Consider the following 20,000-nt stretch of genomic DNA (forward strand, 5'->3'; position numbering starts at 1 on the left):
CCCTCCTCCGCACAACCCTATCTATAGCCCATGCCCCACAGCCATATAACATTGTTAGAAGCACTATTCCTTCAATCATATCCATTTTTGCTCTCCGAGATAACGTTCTCGCCTTCCACACATTCTTCAACGCTTCCAGAACCTTCGCCCCCTCTCCCACCCTGTGACTCTCCCAGATATCTAAAACACTTCACTACCTCCAGTTTTTGTCCATTCAAACTTACCTCCCAATTAACTTGTCCCTCAACCCTATTGAACCTAATAACCTTGCTCTTATTCTTATTTACTCTCAGCTTTCTTCTCTCACACACTTTACCAAACTCAGTCACCAACTTATGCAGTTTCTCACCCGAATCAGCCACCAGCACTGTATCATCAGCGAACAACAACTGACTCACTTCCCAAGCCCTCTTATCCACAACAGACTACATCCTTGCCCCTCTCTCTCCAGAACTCTTGCATTCACCTCCCTAACAACACCATTCATAAACAAATTTAACAACCATTGAGACATCACGCACCACTGCCGCAAACCGACATTCACTGGGATCCAATCACTTTCCTCTCTTCCTACTCGTACACATGTCTTACATCCGCGATAAAAACTTTTCACTGCTTCTAGCAACTTACCTCTCACACCATATACTTTTAATACCTTCCACAGAGCATCTCCATCAACTCTATCATATGTCTTCTCCAGATCCATAAATGCTACAGATAAATCCATCTGTTTTTCTAAGTATTCCTCACGTACATTCTTCAAAGCAAACAAACTGATCCACACATCCTCTACCACTTCTGAAACTACACTGCTCTTCCTCAGTCTGATGCTCTGTACATTCCTTTACCCTTTCAATCAATACCCTCCCATGTAATTTCCCATTAATACTCAACAAACTTATACCTCTATAATTTGAACACTCACCTTTATCCCCTTTGCCTTTGTACAATGACACTATGTATGCATTCCGCTAATCCTCAAGCACCTAACCATGAACCATACATGCATTGAATATCGTCACCAACCAGTCAACAACACAGTCACCCCCTTTTTTGATAAATTCCACAGCATTACCATCCAAACCCGCCGGCTTGCTGACTTTCATCTTCCGCAAAGCTTCCTCAATTATTATCTCCATGTGACCAAACCATTACAATACACCCTCTTCTGCTCTCTCAACCACACTCTTTTTATTACCATACATCTCTCTTACCCTTTCATTATGTACTTGCTCTCTTACCCTTTCATTATGTACTTGATCAAACCACCTCACACCACATATTGCCTCAAACATCTCATTTCCAACTCATCCACCTCCTCTGCACAACCCTATCTATAGCCCATGCCTCGCAACCATATAACATTGTTGGAACCTCTATTCCTTCATACATACCCATTTTTGCTTTTCGAAAAAATGTTCTCACCTTCCACACATTTGTTAGCGCTCCCAGAACTTTCGCCCCCTCTCCCACCCTGTGACTCCCAGATATCTACGCAGGGGACCCGGTTTCGATCCTGACGGTTGAAGGTTAGTATGTTTTATATATATATATATATATATATATATATATATATATATATATATATATATATATATATATATATATTTATATATATATATATATATATATATATATATATATATATATATATATATATATATATATATATATATATATATATACATAATTAGACTCGATTATAGTTATAGTTATAGATGCACTTCTATCAGTACCTAATAACTCATATTGTATACTACCTTCATTGTAGCTGTCGGACACATGATCTACGTACTTTCGGAAGAGAGATAAGTTAGTAGTGCATCAGAATTAATTCTGTCTGTTCTCTTTTGATGTTATCAACTTAATCGGAATTTCTCATACTCAGATGAGCGCCTCCGAGTTCCAGACGACATCGCGTAAACTGAAGAAGAAGTACTGGTGGAAGAACCTTAAAATGATGCTCATTTTGGGCTGCGTCGTGACACTGGTCATCGTTATTATCATCATCGCTGCCGTTGGCGTCCCCGGCGGGAGCAGCAGTGGTGGTGGAGGCAGTGGAGGCAACCCGACGGTAGCACCCGTAACCACTCTACCAACAACAACAGCAAAAACAAACAGTAGCAGGGTGGCGCGAGCCATTCTGGACACAGTGATCAATAACTAGGCTTGCCTGGATATGATACAGCATTACACTAGTAATAGAGAAACATTGAAGGTATTTTTCCCTACTACTATTCTATCAACCTCTGTTAGATGATCCACTATTTGTAGTTGAACCTAAGGTTGTAAAGTTTCGTATGACTTTGATCTAATGCTGTATATAGATGCCTGCTCTTCTTTCTTATAAAAAATCTTTCAATGATGAAATATGGTATGCGGTATTTTGGCTAAAATGACGTGTGAAGATAAATCATGAATTACATACTTCATTATGTCGTGAAAACACATTCAATTGTGAATAGAAGTTAGGTGTCATTTTGATGATTCAGGAAGCCATCTTCCACTTTGTTTACTTTACAAAAGTATCAGTAAGTCTTAGAGGGAATTTGTTGATGTCATGGAAACGATGTTTCTTGATAACTAGTTCACATCTCAAACATTTGAGTTTTTATTAGGAATATCTATAATTAGCTGCCAAATGTTGCAGTGGAAAATGCATGAATTTGTGTTCTTTGATATCTTCACTTGAGAAGAAAATTTTTGAAAATCAGAAACATATTAATACCTCTTGAGAAGATTAATTGTAATTGATTTTGTCAGAAACATGAAAAATTAGCGTAGGGAAGAATAAGAGCGACGTCTCTTCATTTTTCTGTAATGATTTGCATGAACATAATGGATATATTCTGGGTCGTAGATTATACAATATGTATAAACAAAATATCTATTTATTCACATTACAAGGGTTTTTCTGTTTAAGATAGTTCTGATTTGATATGATTTTTTCTTTTTTACAAATTCACAGGGAAAATATTCTTGTTTATATTGTCTTAATGTGGGAAAATCAGCAGAAACTCCAGTATAAAGGTCCAATAGGTTAGCTGCTTCATACATCCTTTTTAATCACTTCAGTACTCGCCGATTCCCGTTCTAGGTACGTGTTATAGAACAAAGGTTGAACGTTCCTCAAGTGCCATTGTGAACTCTAGATGAACCTGGCCTCATTCGATATTCTGCTTCATTTTTCCAGTATATATATCGTCTGCCATCAATTGTGAAGTATACTGATCTATAAAGAAAATAATTAGTCCTATCGTGGATATATCAGGGTTTTTTCTTTTTTTCATAAGATCATCTGACCTCTGCTTGGTCCGACACGGGCCTCTGCATGTTTCTGGGATTTTATGCATGGTATGAGATGCAGGCAACTTCTGGTGTTGGATTCGCTATTTTCACGTAGGAGGTGGATATTAACCTATGGTCCGGAGCAGGTGTTCCACTTGGTTATTTTGGGTCTCGTAAAGTAGTGAGGCCGCTGGTAGTACGTGCTCTTTCTCACTGAGGTCAGGGACTCTTGCGCGGAGACTGCGTCACTTCGCAGTCCTGTATGTAATGTTGACGGCTCCTGACAGTAGACGCAGTCTCTGATGATGCCGTCAATTTTTTGTCAGCATATGAGGAGATTACGAACGCTGCCAACGTTGTTCTATGATAAGTAAGCTCAAAGGACTGAAGGACTAAGCCCGCTGGCCGATATTTCACTGCAGGTGGCAGTAGGTTGTTACCATCGGAAAAGGTGACGGATTTTAGTTCAAATGATCAAAAAAACGATCATATTCATTGAATCTGACAAACTTTTCCTAACTCATGTATAATTAGCTTTTATTTCTGTTAGGATTTTGGACCAAATTGTAAATGTTCAATGAAGGTTTCACCTAGAAAAAGGCGTCGTCAGATAGAACGTGGTTTAAGATTATGTAATACAGAGTGACCCAGTTATGATATCTTTGAAAGCTACATGATCTCGAAATTCACTAGCTCAAGTGGCTTACATATCTGTTCTTCCGTGGAGAGAAATGCCATTCCCCTTCATTGTTAGTGGAGCTTGCTAATGCTCTGGATGAGTCATGCCGATGGTGTTCACGTCACAAAGTCTGTTGGCTGCATCCTTCTGCAAGTACCATTGGCTCTGAGTTTAAACGGGCAGTTTTCTAATCGTGGATATTGATAGGTACTATTCTATGTAAATACTCTGTCATATTGAGGTAAGACTTATTGTTATGGAAAGCATTCATTTATTCTATCCCTGTGAATATTACTGCTGGTGGTCTGCAAACTTTGTTTCGCTGGTCTGCGTTAGCCCTGGAATCTATCCAGAGTGAGCATAGATTTATCACTTCCATGAACTATCTTACACATCAGATCGTTTATGCTCTTATTTCATCTTTATCTTTTCTTCAGAGATGTATTCCGCTGGTCTGATGCCAGTTTCTTCAGTTTTGATTACAACGCAAATTATGTGATGGTTACCATGACGGTTAACTGGTCAGGGATTGAATTTGAACATGGGGTAGGAGAGGCTCCTGGTTCACAGATTAAACTTCTTCTTTCTTGAATGTTGTAGTTGATTCATATTATCCACTGAATGCTCGAAGATACTACTGCAGTCATTTATCCTCCTATTTTCTGATTCGTTATTTTGTAACCAGATCATTTGACGGATTTTGTTTTCTCCAAAGCTATAGTCATATAATTAAATCTGGAGGTAGCGGCATGACTGGAGTTCTATTCCCCTTTCATATCAAAGAAATTATCAAAAATTTCAAAACCAATTTCTAGCCTGTTTTGTACCCTCTGTTCTCAGTGTGACAAACGTTAACTCTGCCTTGCGCCCATAGTTCTAAATATGATCACCTATTGACCAACATTTTACTACACATACATTTGCAGAAGGGATTGAATGCCGAGTTCGTGCATCCTTGAGAATTACGTTTGGAAGCGTACGATATAACTTGTTATTCTCGAGGGAAGTTGTAGTTGGTTGGTTAGTTGGGTTTAACAGCCAGCGACACACGAGGAAGATTATTGGGCCTGCAAGAGTAGTAGTTAGGTGGCATAGTTTTCATAAACTGCTTTCTCAAGCACGAGTGAAGCTTAGGATCATTAGGTTATTCATGGTAGTCTGTGTCATTTTTATTGTAAAGTTAGATTTTCCTGTGAAAGATTGGGTGTTGGTATTTGCTGTAATTGGGAAACTAATTTTGACTATTTAATAACATATTATGGTATTGCTGAAATGTAATGATTAAGCATGTATAATAACAACAATTCATATTTTCATCATATATCATTATCCTAACTCCACATATTGAAAATAAACATCAAATTGCCAAGTTTTAGCAATATTTTCCCTAAAATTAATTGTCATATCGCTGAAATGATAGTACAGAAAAGATACTAAGTATACACTAAATTCGTTACTCTGCATCAAAAGAGAAATCACTTGACGACTCGCCTAGCACACTTCTTTTTAGCAGATGACGTCAGATGATTGGTTGTTTGGGATTTACAATTATTGATTGTCAGGAAAGCCCACCTATCGATTGTCAGGGTCATTAAGGCTGTGAACATCATGTCATAATTGCCAGTCGAGGATTCTTCAAGATCTTCGAGTGTTTTAGAAATATCTAAGACACCATAGATACTCTCTGGATGCATGGCCAATGGTATCAGACCAGTTAGGTTTGACCAAATACAGGGTACCGTTAATGGTATCAGTAGTATCAACCGACCTAGTTAAGCCATTCATAACCTACAACATAGTAAAAACAACCCATAAGATATTTTTGATGAATATCGAATCACGCAACCTAAGACATCTTCCATCATGCCATATCGATGTTTCAGTTGGAGTATCCACTTGTGAAACTACTGTCTTTTTCTCCTGGTGGTGGCGGTTGAGGTACATAAAGATCTCACGTCAGAACGAATGCACCAACCTAGCCATCACTGAGACTAGTTCGTATTTACGCATTAATGACGCTAGTCATCCAAGAGTCGAATCTTGACGACATATACGGAAGCGGCCGCTCTTTCAGTTTTGATTTCTTGTAGATTAGATTCTAAAATCAATTGCTGACATTGCTCTTTTCTCTCTAAGTAGACAAGTGGCGAGTTTAGTGTGATCTATCACATATAACCGATTCGTTCATGACAAATAAACCTAAAGGAACAATAAAACTGCACACATAACTTTCGTCATATCTGATATTTTGAGGCCTATAAATTGTTACGCAGTGGATTGTCGCAGGTGTTACGCACTAAGATGCGAGTGTGCTGATATTCAGAGAATGAACACAAGTAAACACATAGAGCATTTCAGAAGAAACAGCCAATCATGCTAAAATTAGTGTGTATGGGAAATACTGTAGATCGACCCGTTGTTGCGAGCTTCACGAACCCACTCACCTAATTACGATGAGACCATAAACAGTGTGAGATACGCTGAGCGAGGAGTCTCATACCAATACTCATGGAGTTTATGGTGACTGAAAATGGACAATTAATGTGCATTCTGAAATCGTAACTTCTTTCCCCTTCTGATGCAGATTAAAAATTTCTAGTTCATTTCTTATTATGACCTGACCTTGTACTGAGGGTGGGCAAGTGTGAGAAAGCGTCCGAGTGAGGTTGCCAATCATTTACCAAATATATGATGTTTCTGTAACATTGTTCCAGTCTCGGTTACTCTTGTCAATGTTGCTGGAGGCCAACTAACGCCCTTGAATGGACCACATTGTAATCGTTCTTCAAACAACCTCATACACCGACCAAGGAGGTACAACCACTTGGGTATTATGAGGGGTAAGTGACGGAAGCGAAGTGAGCCAACACTATACCCATGGTCAAATTTCTCTCCCTGATCCAGGCTGCTGTCCATTCTTTCCACCTCATATACGCCTAGGTTGCTGGTATTTAGTCCACAAACACTGGCCCTCTCCATTTTGCACCAAAGCTCAGCAACACGTAACTCACACGACTTTTATTCTTAAAATTACTTTATGGAGGTTGTGCCTTACTCAGTAACAACTTTGCACTGTTTATGGGCAAAGCTACACAGAACGTATATAGGACAGCAATGATCGCTGGCGCACAAGATCCCCATGCCATCTCAGCAGCCATGAAAATACTCTAATAATGCAAGTAGAAATAGTTCAGAGTACCAGAGACATGAGGATAATAAGTTTACCTTTAGGAAAAAACTCTTGAAAGGTAAACTGAACTTTGAAATCTTAGCTGCGTTTACAGTTACTCTATAGCTTTTTAGCTTGTCATGTTATTATACTTTTAGTACAGTATATGTAAATGTACTCGGGCGCCCACCCTGTCAATAAGCTAATTTCACTGTTAAAAATAAGTGTTTGAGATGGAGGTAGAACTCTCTCCTTAGACTGTTTATAGTGCTCGACACCGTTGAAATACAGAGATGCCACATTTAAAGCCGAAAAAAAAGATTAATGTAGAAAGTATACCAGCAACTTTATGGAACATTCTGTAGAAAATGCACGGGCAGTTTGAAACATGTGCCAAAGAAAAAAATAAGATAATCCTGTTAAAAGAATGTTGTATGAACATAAATGATTAACAAGTGAAAAATAGAAAATACAAATGTAGTTCTAAACTTCAGAACAGAGAATGTAAAACAAGAAAAAGGGAAATAGACTGTGGAAAATCGTTTCAATTTAGCCCGCTACGCGACCCAACGCTTTCGACGAGTGAGAACTCGAGTTCAATATTCCAGGCGCTGTATTAACTTGCTCGAGTTAGTATGGGTTCATAATTATGGCCACCAATGTTTTACAAGAAGACCACAGCAAGTTCTCCGAGAGTGAGGAGGACTTTGCAAGACCTGAAAAGGGGTAAGATAGCGAAAAACAAAGGATAACTTGATTACTGATAGCTATAACCCACGAAAACCTTGCCTTACTCTTTTAAAGGGCCGAGAGTTAGTCTCAAACTTCATGTGACAAACACTTATTTCAATTTAATTTCGTCTGCTTGGTGCGAACAATACCAACCAGGATGCATTGAAAACAAATCGATCTAACCGTTCTCGTCTTGTCTTTCATAAAATTATTTCTTTTGTAAGTTGCAGAATGACTGATCTTCTCTGACTATGGAAGTTATGCAGATCAAATTTAATTCCCTAGAAAGATTAAAAAAGCTAATCCCAAGCCTCTTCAGAGACCATTCTGTCACTGTTCCTTGGAACCTATTTTTGTCGCTATGGCCTCGTCAAGTGGACGAAGGCTACAACGATCATGAAAATAGATTAGCTTTCGGCGCTAAGAGAGAGAGAGAGAGAGAGAGAGAGAGAGAGAGAGAGAGAGAGAGAGAGAGAGAGAGAGAGAGAGAGAGAGAGAAATGAAAAATGGGTGAGGTCTTATAGGCTGATTATTTTCAAACATGTTTTGCTTTGGTTAGCATTTTCTTACACCATATGTTCCCTCTTCCCCCTATATACAAAGCCTTGCTTTCCTCTGAGTTATCTACTATCTGGCGATAAGAGGAAGTGCTCCATATCACAGTGTGACGGTGTTAACGTACAGTACTAAGTTGCAGACCATCAATTCATTACCTCACCGTCAATACAGTGAAGTTACTAACAGTACCCTTTACATACACCTCGAATTTTTGTGATCTCTGGCTTAATGGCTAGTCAGCAGCCACCAGGCACTAAATGCAACAGCATACATACCCCATTAGGTAGCTGTAATTAGGTATATGGTATCTGAATGGCCCGAGGTTGGCCGCCATGTGGCCTTTCCGGTCTTGTCTAATTACGACGGGCATGTTAATTAGTCACTCTTAAGGAAATCAACTAGAATGTAAAATAGTTTTTAGGTCAACTAAATGAATTTCTATCGGTTACGTAATATAGTGGAGCAGCTTCTCTACACACTAGGAGCAAACCCCCGACAGGTTCGGCAAGATATCCGACACCAATTGGCCCTCACTCCCGCCTGCTGGGCCTAAGTCGTGTTCGTTCTGTGAGGTTAGATCTAGGATGGTAGGACACCTAAGTTGTACGTATGTCATGTGTAAGTTTGAGCTGAGTAGCTACTCAGCGAGTAACAGGCTTAAAGAGAACTCAACCCAATACAAGGCAGAAACGATGGTTCATATCGGTGACCATTGGATTCGAGACAGCAATGAAAAGACAATCAATAGAGTTACGCTCTTTGAATATTTAATACTTTATAAAGTATTTCATAGGGATTCCAAGATGAAATAAGTTTCTGACATCACTGATCTACTGGTGTGACGGGTTTGAAATAAGAGTCGCTCGGATATATTCAATCCTCAGGTTTCTCTCATTATACTTCATGGCCTCTATTAATGTAGTGGTTCATTTTGATAAACTCGAGGCTACTTTTATATGCTTCAGTCCAAAGAACTCAGTGGTGATAGGCCTCTGCAAGCTTCGAGGCTGCACTCCATGGGGAAGCTGGGAAATCATACGATGGGATTCTTTTGTTCCTCGATGACGCTAATCTCCATCCACTGAGAGTGATGCTGCCTTGGTGAAAAGGTGTGTTTTCACTCGAGGGGTAACCACATACGGTAGAGTGTGGTAACACCACAAAAAATCTCTCTCTCTCTCTCTCTCTCTCTCTCTCTCTCTCTCTCTCTCTCTCTCTCTCTCTCTCTCTCTCTCTCTCTCTCTCTCTCTCTCTCTCTCTCTCTCTCTCTCTCTCTCTCTCTCTCTCTCTCTCTCTCTCTCTCTCTCTCTCTCTCTCTCTCTCTCTCTCTCTCTCTCTATATATATATATATATATATATATATATATACGAACAAAGTGCATATGAACGCGCACCTTCATAGAACATACAAACCTCCAACAGCCAGGATCGAACCCGGGACCCCTGTGCAACAGGCGAAAGCGCTAACGCTAGGCTATGACTGCCCCTAATAGGGAAATGACTATTTGAATACTATGTACTCGAATACCCTTTCTCTCACGTTGGTGAGCAACGGGATCTACACCGGTTCGATCTTGACTGTTGGAGGTTTGTATGTTCTACGAAGGTGCGTGTTCATATGCACTTTGTTCGTATTCGTATACCTCCGCGTTGTACAGTTAGGTTCGGTAAAATGCTATCTGCTGGCTGTGTGAGCCTGATGGGAAATGACCGGTGTAGACCCCGTTGCTCACCAACGTAAGACGAAGGGTATTCGAGTACATACTATCCGAATAGTATGTACTATTCGAATGCCCTATTTGGGGCAATCATAGCCTTGCGGTAGCGCTCACCCCTGTTGCACAGGGGTCCCGGGTTCGATACATATATATATATATATATATATATATATATATATATATATATATATATATATATATATATATATATATATTAGGGAAAATGATTTGGTAAACAGAGAAGAGGTAGTAAAAGCTTTGCAGAAGATGAAAGCCGGCAAGGCAGCAGGTTTGGATGGTATTGCAGGGGGTGACTGTACTATTGACTGGTTGGTAAGGTTATTTAATGTATGTATGACTCATGGTGAGGTGCCTGAGGATTGGCGGAATGCGTGCATAGTGCCATTGTACAAAGGCAAAGGGGATAAGAGTGAGTACTCAAATTACAGAGGTATAAGTTTGTTGAGTATTCCTGGTAAATTATATGGGAGGGTATTGATTGAAAGGGTGAAGGCATGTACAGAGCATCAGATTGGGGAAGAGCAGTGTGGTTTCAGAAGTGGTAGAGGGTGTGTGGATCAGGTGTTTGCTTTGAAGAATGTATGTGAGAAATACTTAGAAAAACAAATGGATTTGTATGTAGCATTTATGGATCTGGAGAAGGCGTATGATAGAGTTGATAGAGATGCTCTGTGGAAGGTATTAAGAATATATGGTGTGGGAGGAAAGTTGTTAGAAGCAGTGAAAAGTTTTTATCGAGGATGTAAAGCATGTGTACGTGTAGGAAGAGAGGAAAGTGATTGGTTCTCAGTGAATGTAGGTTTGCGGCAGGGGTGTGTGATGTCTCCATGGTCGTTTAATTTTGTTTATGGATGGGGTTGTTAGGGAGGTGAATGCAAGAGTTTTGGAAAGAGGGCAAGTATGAAGTCTGTTGGGGATGAGAGAGCTTGGGAAGTGAGTCAGTTGTTGTTCGCTGATGATACAGCGCTGGTGGCTGATTCATGTGAGAAACTGCAGAGGCTGGTGACTGAGTTTGGTAAAGTGTGTGAAAGAAGAAAGTTAAGAGTAAATGTGAATAAGAGCAAGGTTATTAGGTACAGTAGAGTTGAGGGTCAAGTCAATTGGGAGGTAAGTTTGAATGGAGAAAAACTGGAGGAGGTAAAGTTTTTTAGATATCTGGGAATGGATCTGGCAGCGGATGGTACCATGGAAGCGGAAGTGGATCATAGGGTGGGGGAGGGGGCGAAAATTCAGGGAGCCTTGAAGAATGTGTGGAAGTTGAGAACATTATCTCGGAAAGCAAAAATGGGTATGTTTGAAGGAATAGTGGTTCCAACAATGTTGTATGGTTGCGAGGCGTGGGCTATGGATAGAGTTGTGCGCAGGAGGATGGATGTGCTGGAAATGAGATGTTTGAGGACAATGTGTGGTGTGAGGTGGTTTGATCGAGTAAGTAACGTAAGGGTAAGAGAGATGTGTGGAAATAAAAAGAGCGTGGTTGAGAGAGCAGAAGAGGGTGTTTTGAAATGGTTTGGGCACATGGAGAGAATGAGTGAGGAAAGATTGACCAAGAGGATATATGTGTCGGAGGTGGAGGGAACAAGGAGAAGTGGGAGACCAAATTGAAGGTGGAAAGATGGTGTGAAAAAGATTTTGAGTGATCGGGGCCTGAACATGCAGGAGGGTGAAAGGAGGGCAAGGAATAGAGTGAATTGGATCGATGTGGTATACCGGGGTTGACGTGCTGTCAGTGGATTGAATCAGGGCATGTGAAGCGTCTGGGGTAAACCATGGAAAGCTGTGTTGGTATGTATATTTGCGTGTGTGAATGTAAATGTAAATGGTGAAGAGCTTGTAGATTTGTGTTCTGAAAAAGGACTGGTGATTGGGAATACCTGGTTTAAAAAGAGAGATATACATAAGTATACGTATGTAAGTAGGAGAGATGGCCAGAGAGCGTTATTGGATTACGTGTTAACTGATAGGCGCGCGAAAGAGAGACTTTTGGATGTAATGTGCTGAGAGGTGTAACTGGAGGGATGTCTGATCATTATCTTGTGGAGGCGAAGGTGAAGATTTGTAGAGGTTTTCAGAAAAGAAGAATGTTGGGGTGAAGAGAGTGGTGAGAGTAAGTGCGCTTGGAAAGGAGACTTGTGTGAGGAAGTACCAGAAGAGACTGAATTCAGAATGGAAAAAGGTGAGAGCAAAGGACGTAAAGGGAGTGGGGGAGGAATGGGATGTGTTTAGGGAAGAAGTGATGGCTTGCGTGAAAGATGTTTGTGGCATGAGAAGCGTGGGAGGTGGGCAGATTAGAAAGGTAGTGAGTGGTGGGATGAGGAAGTGAGGTTATTAGTGAAAGAAAAGAGAAAGGCATTTGGACGATTTCTGCAGGGAGATAGTGCAAATGACTGAGAGATGTATAAAAGAAAGAGGTAGGAGGTCAAGAGAAAGGTGCAAGAGGTGAAAAAGAGGGCACATGAGATTTGGGGTGAGAGAGGATCATTAAATTTTAGGGAGAATAAAAAGATGTTTTGGAAGGAGGTAAATAAAGTGCGTAAGACAAAAGAACAAATTGGAACATCGGTGAAGCGGGGTAAATAGGGAGGTAGTAACAAGTAGTGGTGATGTGAGAAGGAGATGGAGTGATCATTTTGAAGGTTTGTTGAATGTGTCAGATGATAGAGTGGCAGATATAGGGTGTTTTGGTCGAGGTGGTGTGCGAAGTGAGAGGGTTAGGGAGAATGATTTGGTAAACAGAGAAGAGGTAGTAAAAGCTTTGCGGAAGATGAAAGCCGGCAAAGCAGTAGGTTTGGATGGTGTTGCATTGGAATTTATTAAAAAAGGGGTGACTGTGTTGTTGACTGGTTGGTAAGGATATTTAATATATGTAAGACTTATGGTGAGGTGCCTGAGGATTGGTGGAATGCAAGCATAGTGCCATTGTACAAAGGCAAAGGGGATAAAGGTGAGTGCTCAAATTACAAAGGTATAAGTTTGTTGAGTATTCCTGGTGAATTATATGGGAGGGTATTGATTGAGAGGGTGAAAGCATATACAGAGCATCAGATTGGGGAAAAGCAGTGTGGTTTCAGAAGTGGTAGAGGATGTGTGGATCAGGTGTTTGCTTTGAAGAATGTTTGTGTGAAATACTTAGAAAAGGAAATTGATTTGTATGTAGCAATTATGGATCTGGAGAAGGTATATGAGAGAGTTGATACAAATGCTCTGTGGAAGGTATTAAGAGTATATGGTGTGGGAGGCAAGTTGCTAAAAGCAGTGAATAGTTTTTATCGAGGATGTAAGGCATGTGTACGAATAAGAAGAGAGGAAAGTGATTGATTCTCAGTGAATGTCGGTTTGCGGCAGGGTTGTTAGGGAGGTGAATGCAAGAACTTTGGAGAGAGGGGCAAGTTTGCAGTCTGTTGTGGATGAGAGGGCTTGGGAAGTGAGTCAGTTGGTCGCTGATGATACAGCGCTGGTAGCCGATTCGGGTGAGAAACTGCAGAAGCTGGTAACTAAGTTTGGTAAAGTGTGTGAAAGAAGAAAGCTGAGAGTAAATGTGAATAAGAGCAAGGTGATTAGGTACAGTAGAGTTGAGGAACAAGTCAACTGGGAGGTAAGTTTGAGTGGAGAGAGCAGAAGAGGGTGTTTTGAAATGGTTTGGGCACATGGAGAGAATGAATGAGGAAAGATTGACCAAGAGGATATATGTGTCGGAGGTGGAGGGAACGAGGAGAAGTGGGAGACCAAATTGGAGGTGGAAAGATGGAGTGAAAAAGGTTTTGAGTGATCGGGGCCTGAACATGCAGGAGGGTGAAAGGCGGGCAAGGAATAGAGTGAATTGGATCGATGTGGTATACCGGGGTTGACGTGCTGTCAGTGGATTGAATCAGGGCATGTGAAGCGTCTGGGGTAAACCATGGAAAGCTGTGTGGGGCCTGGATGTGGAAAGGGAGCTGTGGTTTCGGGCATTATTGCATGACAGCCAGAGACTGAGTGTGAACGGATGAGGCCTTTGTTGTCTTTACCTAGCGCTACCCCGCACACATGAGGGGGGAGGGGGATGGTATTCCATGTGTGGCGAGGTGGCGATGAGAATGAATAAAGGCAGACAGTGTGAATTGTGTGCATGGGTATATATGTATGTGTCTGTGTGTGTATATATATGTGTACATTGAGATGTATAGGTATGTATATTTGCGTGTGTGGACGTGTGTGTATATACATGTGTATGGGGGTGGGTTGGGCCATTTTCTTTCGTCTGTTTCCTTGCGCTACCTCGCAAACGCGGGAGACAGCGACAAAGCAAAGTAAATAAATAAATAAATAAATAAATAAATATACATACATATATATATATATATATATATATATATATATATATATATATATATATATATATATATATATATATATATATATATATATATATACATAAACACCCATACATGCACATGTTGATACTTGTTGCCTTCATCCATTCCTGGCGCTACCATGACCCACAGGAAACAGCATCCTATAATCGTATATAAAGGAGAGGTCTGTTACTTATTTCTATGTATGTGTTGACCTTTCCTCTGCAACGTGACAACGATTATGTTCTGTCCTCCTGTGATAGAATGGAAACAAAAGTTCGATTGTGAAGGAAAGAAAAAATAGGTTAAATAACTTGTAATATTTGGGTGTGTCATGCTGGTCTTTCAATGGTACACTTAGTACGTTACAGTAAGCCAACACACACGCCACACGAGTCTTGCATCATAACCCCGGCTTGTCCGTCGTTATTTTTAACACAACGTGTATAGAAGCTTGCATTCCTCTGAATGAATCCTTGAAATTATACGCAGTTTCCATGTGTGTGTGTGTATGATTAAATGTATGATTAAATAAGATAATATTCTGTGGACTACATTATCAACATTTAAAGTGGATTTAGTGATTATTGTTACTTTAGATCTAACGTTTAATTGTATTTATGTATGCTTAATGTCAATCTTATCTTGTTGTGGTCAATAAACTATCTATCTATCTATCTATCTATCTGTGTGTGTGTGTGTATGTGTGTGCGTGTGTGTGTGTGTGTGTGTGTATGTGTGTGTCTATGTGTGTGTGTGTGTGTGTGTGTGTGTGTGTGTGTGTGTGTGTGTGCTGTATCACTACCTTCTGATCTTCCTTTCCTACGATCTTGACCTCTGTCACAAGAGTCTTCTAGTGTTAATCTTCCTCGTGGTTCTTCTCAGCCTTTGGCCTTACTGCACATTGTACGAGAGCAAGACAGAGGTTGGTTTGGAGGTGCGCAGAACATGATCATCCCTCATGACCTCATGTCCTGTGTGTGTTAGATGGTTCAAGTTGTCCCTCATCCATGTCTCCCTTGTAATCGTTGAACCTGCGACTTGTCCATGTCTGTCATGTCCTCACCAATTAGTCGTTCAATTTGCATCTTGTCCAGACATCCTAAGTGTAGATGTGCCTCTCAACCTGTACCATTATTCACGTTATCTTCCGGCTGCTCCATATAACGTAATGCAGTGCTTGGTCTAACCCGTTTTGTTCTTGATATCCTCACCACTGCTTAACTAGGCTAACAAGCAGTAGAGAGAGAGAGAGAGAGAGAGAGAGAGAGAGAGAGAGAGAGAGAGAGAGAGAGAGAGAGAGAGAGAGAGAGAGAGAGAGAGAGAGAGAGAGAGAGAGAGAGAGAGAGAGAGAGAGAGAGAGAGAGGAACTGAAAGAAATTCATACGATGAAAAAAAAATCATTGTCTACTGTCGTCACTGAAGGAAATTGATTCCCTTTCCGCTGGCGTCTCCAGATACGTGAGTAGAACTCTTCGTTTCACCAGCCTGAGGTCGAAGTAACATTATCCAGTGGCGAAGGTCTTCTGATTGGGACCTAAGAGCAACAGACACTTGCGTAATAGTACTAAACACAGGTTTATCTCCACGGGTAGAGGCCAGCACTGGCTCCACCGCCTGATGTTCTTTTGCCAAGCCGTGTTATTATTGTGGTCAGATGGTCGTACCAGGCTAACATAATCCAAAAGACACGACTTGTGGCTACTTTTTGCACGACGGAACGACCCTTAAACAAGGAGGCACGAACACTGAGCATGACAGTTAGTGTGCGTGATTGCCAGGTCGTTATACCCCAGACGGGTTAACTGGTGCCCAAGGGCCATTAACTTCGTGCCCAAAGGTCGTATCATTGTGCTTTGTAAGGGATTAACCACAGGGACATTCGAAGTGGACCCATGATCCCGTGGCAAAGGTCAACACCTCACGTGAACGGAGTGGGTTGGAGAGACATGTCCTTGGATGGTCCCGCCTGAGGGAGAGGAGGCGGGTTGTAAGGGATCCTTAGGTCTGCATAGTATATATGGTGGTGTTCCTTGTGCTAGAGTCAGTCTCCAGGCCGCGCGCTGCTCAGGTTCGACGCACGATGGTGAGTTGATTCAGCTGCACCTGTACTTTCCTCGGGCTCTCTGTGGTGTTTAGAAGAACAAAGATCTGATGCATTGCTCGATCATCATAGTATATCAATGTTATGTTAAGCTTCAAATGCCCATCACTGTACATACATGTATTCTGGATTCAATAGTCATCTAATATATATATATATATATATATATATATATATATATATATATAAATATATATATATATATATATATATATATATATATATATATATATATATATATATATATATATATATATATATATATATATATATATATATATATATATATATATATATATTCCGTATTAAGAATATATGGTGTGGGAGGTAAGTTGTTAGAAGCAGTGAAAAGTTTTTACCGTGAATGTAAGGCATGTGTATGTGTAGGAAGAGAGGAAAGTGATTGGCTCTCAGTGAATGTTGGTTTGCGGCAGGGGTGTGTGATGTCTCCATGGTTGTTTAATTTGTTTATGGATGGGGTTGTTAGGAAGGTGAATGCAAGAGTTTTTGGAAAGAGGGGCAAGTATGCAGTCTGTTGTGGATGAGAGAGCTTGGGAAGTGAGTCAGTTGTTGTTCGCTGATGATGCAGCGCTGATGGCTGATTCATGTGAGAAACTGCAGAAGCTGGTGACTGAGTTTGTAAAGTGTGTGAAAGAAGAAAGCTGAGAGTAAATGTGAATAAGAACAAGGTTATTAGGTACAGTAGAGTTGAGGAACAAGTCAATTGGGAGGTAAGTTTGAATGGAGAAAAACTGGAGGAAGTGAAGTGTTTTAGATATCTGGGAGTGGATTTGGCAGCGGATTGAACCATGGAAGCGGAAGTGAATCATAGGGTGGGGGAGGGAGCAAAAGTTCTGGGAGCGTTGAAGAATGTGTGGAAGTCGAGAAAATTATCTCGGAAAGCAAAAATGGGTATGTTTGAAGGAATAGTGGTTCCAACAATGTTGTATGGTTGCGAGGCGTAGGCTATGGATAGAGTTGTGCGGAGGAGGGTGGATGTGCTGGAAATGAGATGTTTGAGGACAATATGTGGTGTGAGGTGGTTTGATTGAGTAAGTAATAATAGGGTAAGAGAGATGTGTGGTAATAAAAAGAGTGTGGTTGAGAGAGCAGAAGAGGGTGTTTTGAAATGGTTTGGTCACATGGAGAGAATGAGTGAAGAAAGATTGACCAAGAGGATATATGTGTCAGAGGTGGAGGGAAGGAGGAGAAGTGGGAGACCAAATTGGAGGTGGAAAGATGGAGTGAAAAAGATTTTGAGTGATCGGGGCCTGAACACGCAGGAGGGTGAAAGGCGTGTAAAGAATAGAGGGAATTGGAATGATGTGGTATACCGGGGTCGACGTGCTGTCAATGGATTGAACCAGGGCGTGTGAAGCGTCTGGGGAAACCATGGAAAGTTCTGTGCGGCCTGGATTTGTAATGGGAGCTGTGGTTTCAGTGCGTTATACATGACAGCTAGAGACTGAGTTGTCTTTTCGTAGCGCTACCTCGCGCACATGAAAGGGGAGGGGGGTGTTATTTCATGTATGGCAGGGTGGTGATGGGAATGAATAAGGGTAGATAGTATGAATTATGCACATGTGTATATATGTATATGTCTGTGTGTGTATATATATGTATACGTTGAGATGTATAGGTACGTATATTTGCGTGTGTGGACGTGTATGTATATACATGTGTATGTGGGTGGGTTGGGACATTCTTTCGTCTGTTTCCTTGCGCTACCCCACTAACGCGGGAGACAGCGACAAAGCGATATATATATATATATATATATATATATATATATATATATATATATATATATATATATATATATATATATATATATATATATATATAAAATGAAAGCAATGAAAGTTAATAATACAGGCGACACTATATATGTTACTGGAAATGAAGATTTTTATGGATAATATTTTCTTCAATGATTAGTTGCCATCTCTCTGACGTCTTGTTTCCATGTTATATACAGTGTAAGACCTCGACGATAGAGGGCAGCAATAACATGTCTCATGTACTTTTGTTATCATCGTTGTTATTGTTATCATTACACAGACGTAAATGTGGAGTGAAAACGGAAATGAAGGATAAGTGACCAGTTATGTAGTATGTGCCCACTGATCTGGAAGACTGAAACATTCAACGTGAAAATGTGATGGTGCACGTTTGTAAATCTATCATTCAATTCACCATCATTTATGAATGTGCGGAACGTGCTTGTTAGATGAGAGATTGCAGGCTACGTACATTCCCGTCAGATCAGATGAGGGTTTTAACTGACGGCAGAAAGAACCACAACAATCATGAAACGTAACGAACACATAAATCAGACCAAAAGTTTGACTACTAATAAAGAGAGTGAGTGAGGGGAATCACCATAGATCGCTTGTCCACATAACAGATATGAACACTACAAATAATGTGAAGAGGATATACAAGTTGATGTCGGGTAGGAGACCAGCTGGAAGACTAGGAAGTCAGTGGAAAGACAACATCTGGAATATGTTTTCAAGAGAAGAGGTCGACTTTGATGAGGCAGTTGCTCAGTGTAAAGACGATGCAGCAAGTCCAATTTTTGCCCAGTGGCTCTGACAACCACAACCGTGGTCTGGAAATAGTTTCATGCACTTATGGTAGGTTGCTTGGGGAAATACGTGCTTCATATAAGCGCATTTCTTTCTTTATAATTTATTGGCAACCATCACAGCTCATTTTTTGATGGACGCCAGACCACAAATATATCTGTGACTAAGTTAATTCTCTACAGTGTCTCATGTACTTTTGTTATCAGTATTATTATTGTTATCATTACATCATCGCAGGAGCCATCTCCAGTGGGTCATGCAGCTTCAAGGCTACGGTACAATCGGTAGCACGGAAAGGATGGGCTCCTTTGGAGTGGGAAGGTTTTAGATGAGATTTTACTTCGATGATATGACCTCCACTTTTCTGTCACGGCACAGCCAGTCTCCTGCATAATTTAAGACAGTTATATTTTGAATTATATTACAATTGATCTTCTCACGTCCAGTTTTATTAGCCTGAACAAACGATGAATATATCATTTCTCCGAATGATTCTTTCGCTATTGTTTTGATCATTGTAAATTCCTTTTGAATTCGTGGCCTTTTGAAACAGCAGCAACACAACGCACTAGAAAGATCACAGGCAATTACTGAGGACAAAATCCTCTATTCTTACACGAATTAAAAAAATCTCGTTTTATAGAAAGTTAGATCGTATACTCAACCTTTTCATTCTGTATCAACTTTGAATGACTCCACACATGATCCTTCATGACACCTCCTAGTGAGCCAGTGCCATCTATATTTTTTTCTTTTCTCGCAAAGGACTTCCGGGTTTTCTGCAACCTATTGGTAGGCAAGAGGG

General features: G+C 40.6%; 2 protein-coding genes across 2 annotated transcripts in view; both read left to right on the top strand.

Annotated features, from left to right (window-relative positions):
• LOC139754279 (uncharacterized) overlaps window positions 1-5,281 on the top strand; it is a 37,365-nt gene extending 32,084 nt beyond the window's left edge. The window contains exon 4 of the mRNA XM_071671662.1: window positions 1,889-5,281. Coding sequence (XP_071527763.1) covers window positions 1,889-2,167 — 279 coding nt within the window. The 3' untranslated portion in view covers window positions 2,168-5,281. The remainder of the gene's footprint in view (window positions 1-1,888) is intronic.
• An 11,224-nt stretch (window positions 5,282-16,505) lies between these two features.
• The window catches only part of LOC139754276 (uncharacterized), a 14,446-nt gene continuing 10,951 nt past the window's right edge, over window positions 16,506-20,000 (top strand). Inside the window, exon 1 of the mRNA XM_071671661.1 lies at window positions 16,506-16,586. Within this exon, the coding sequence (XP_071527762.1) occupies window positions 16,521-16,586 (66 nt within the window). The 5' untranslated portion in view covers window positions 16,506-16,520. The remainder of the gene's footprint in view (window positions 16,587-20,000) is intronic.

The sequence above is a fragment of the Panulirus ornatus genome, chromosome 16, assembly GCF_036320965.1.
Source record: "Panulirus ornatus isolate Po-2019 chromosome 16, ASM3632096v1, whole genome shotgun sequence".
Lineage (NCBI taxonomy): Eukaryota > Metazoa > Arthropoda > Malacostraca > Decapoda > Palinuridae > Panulirus > Panulirus ornatus.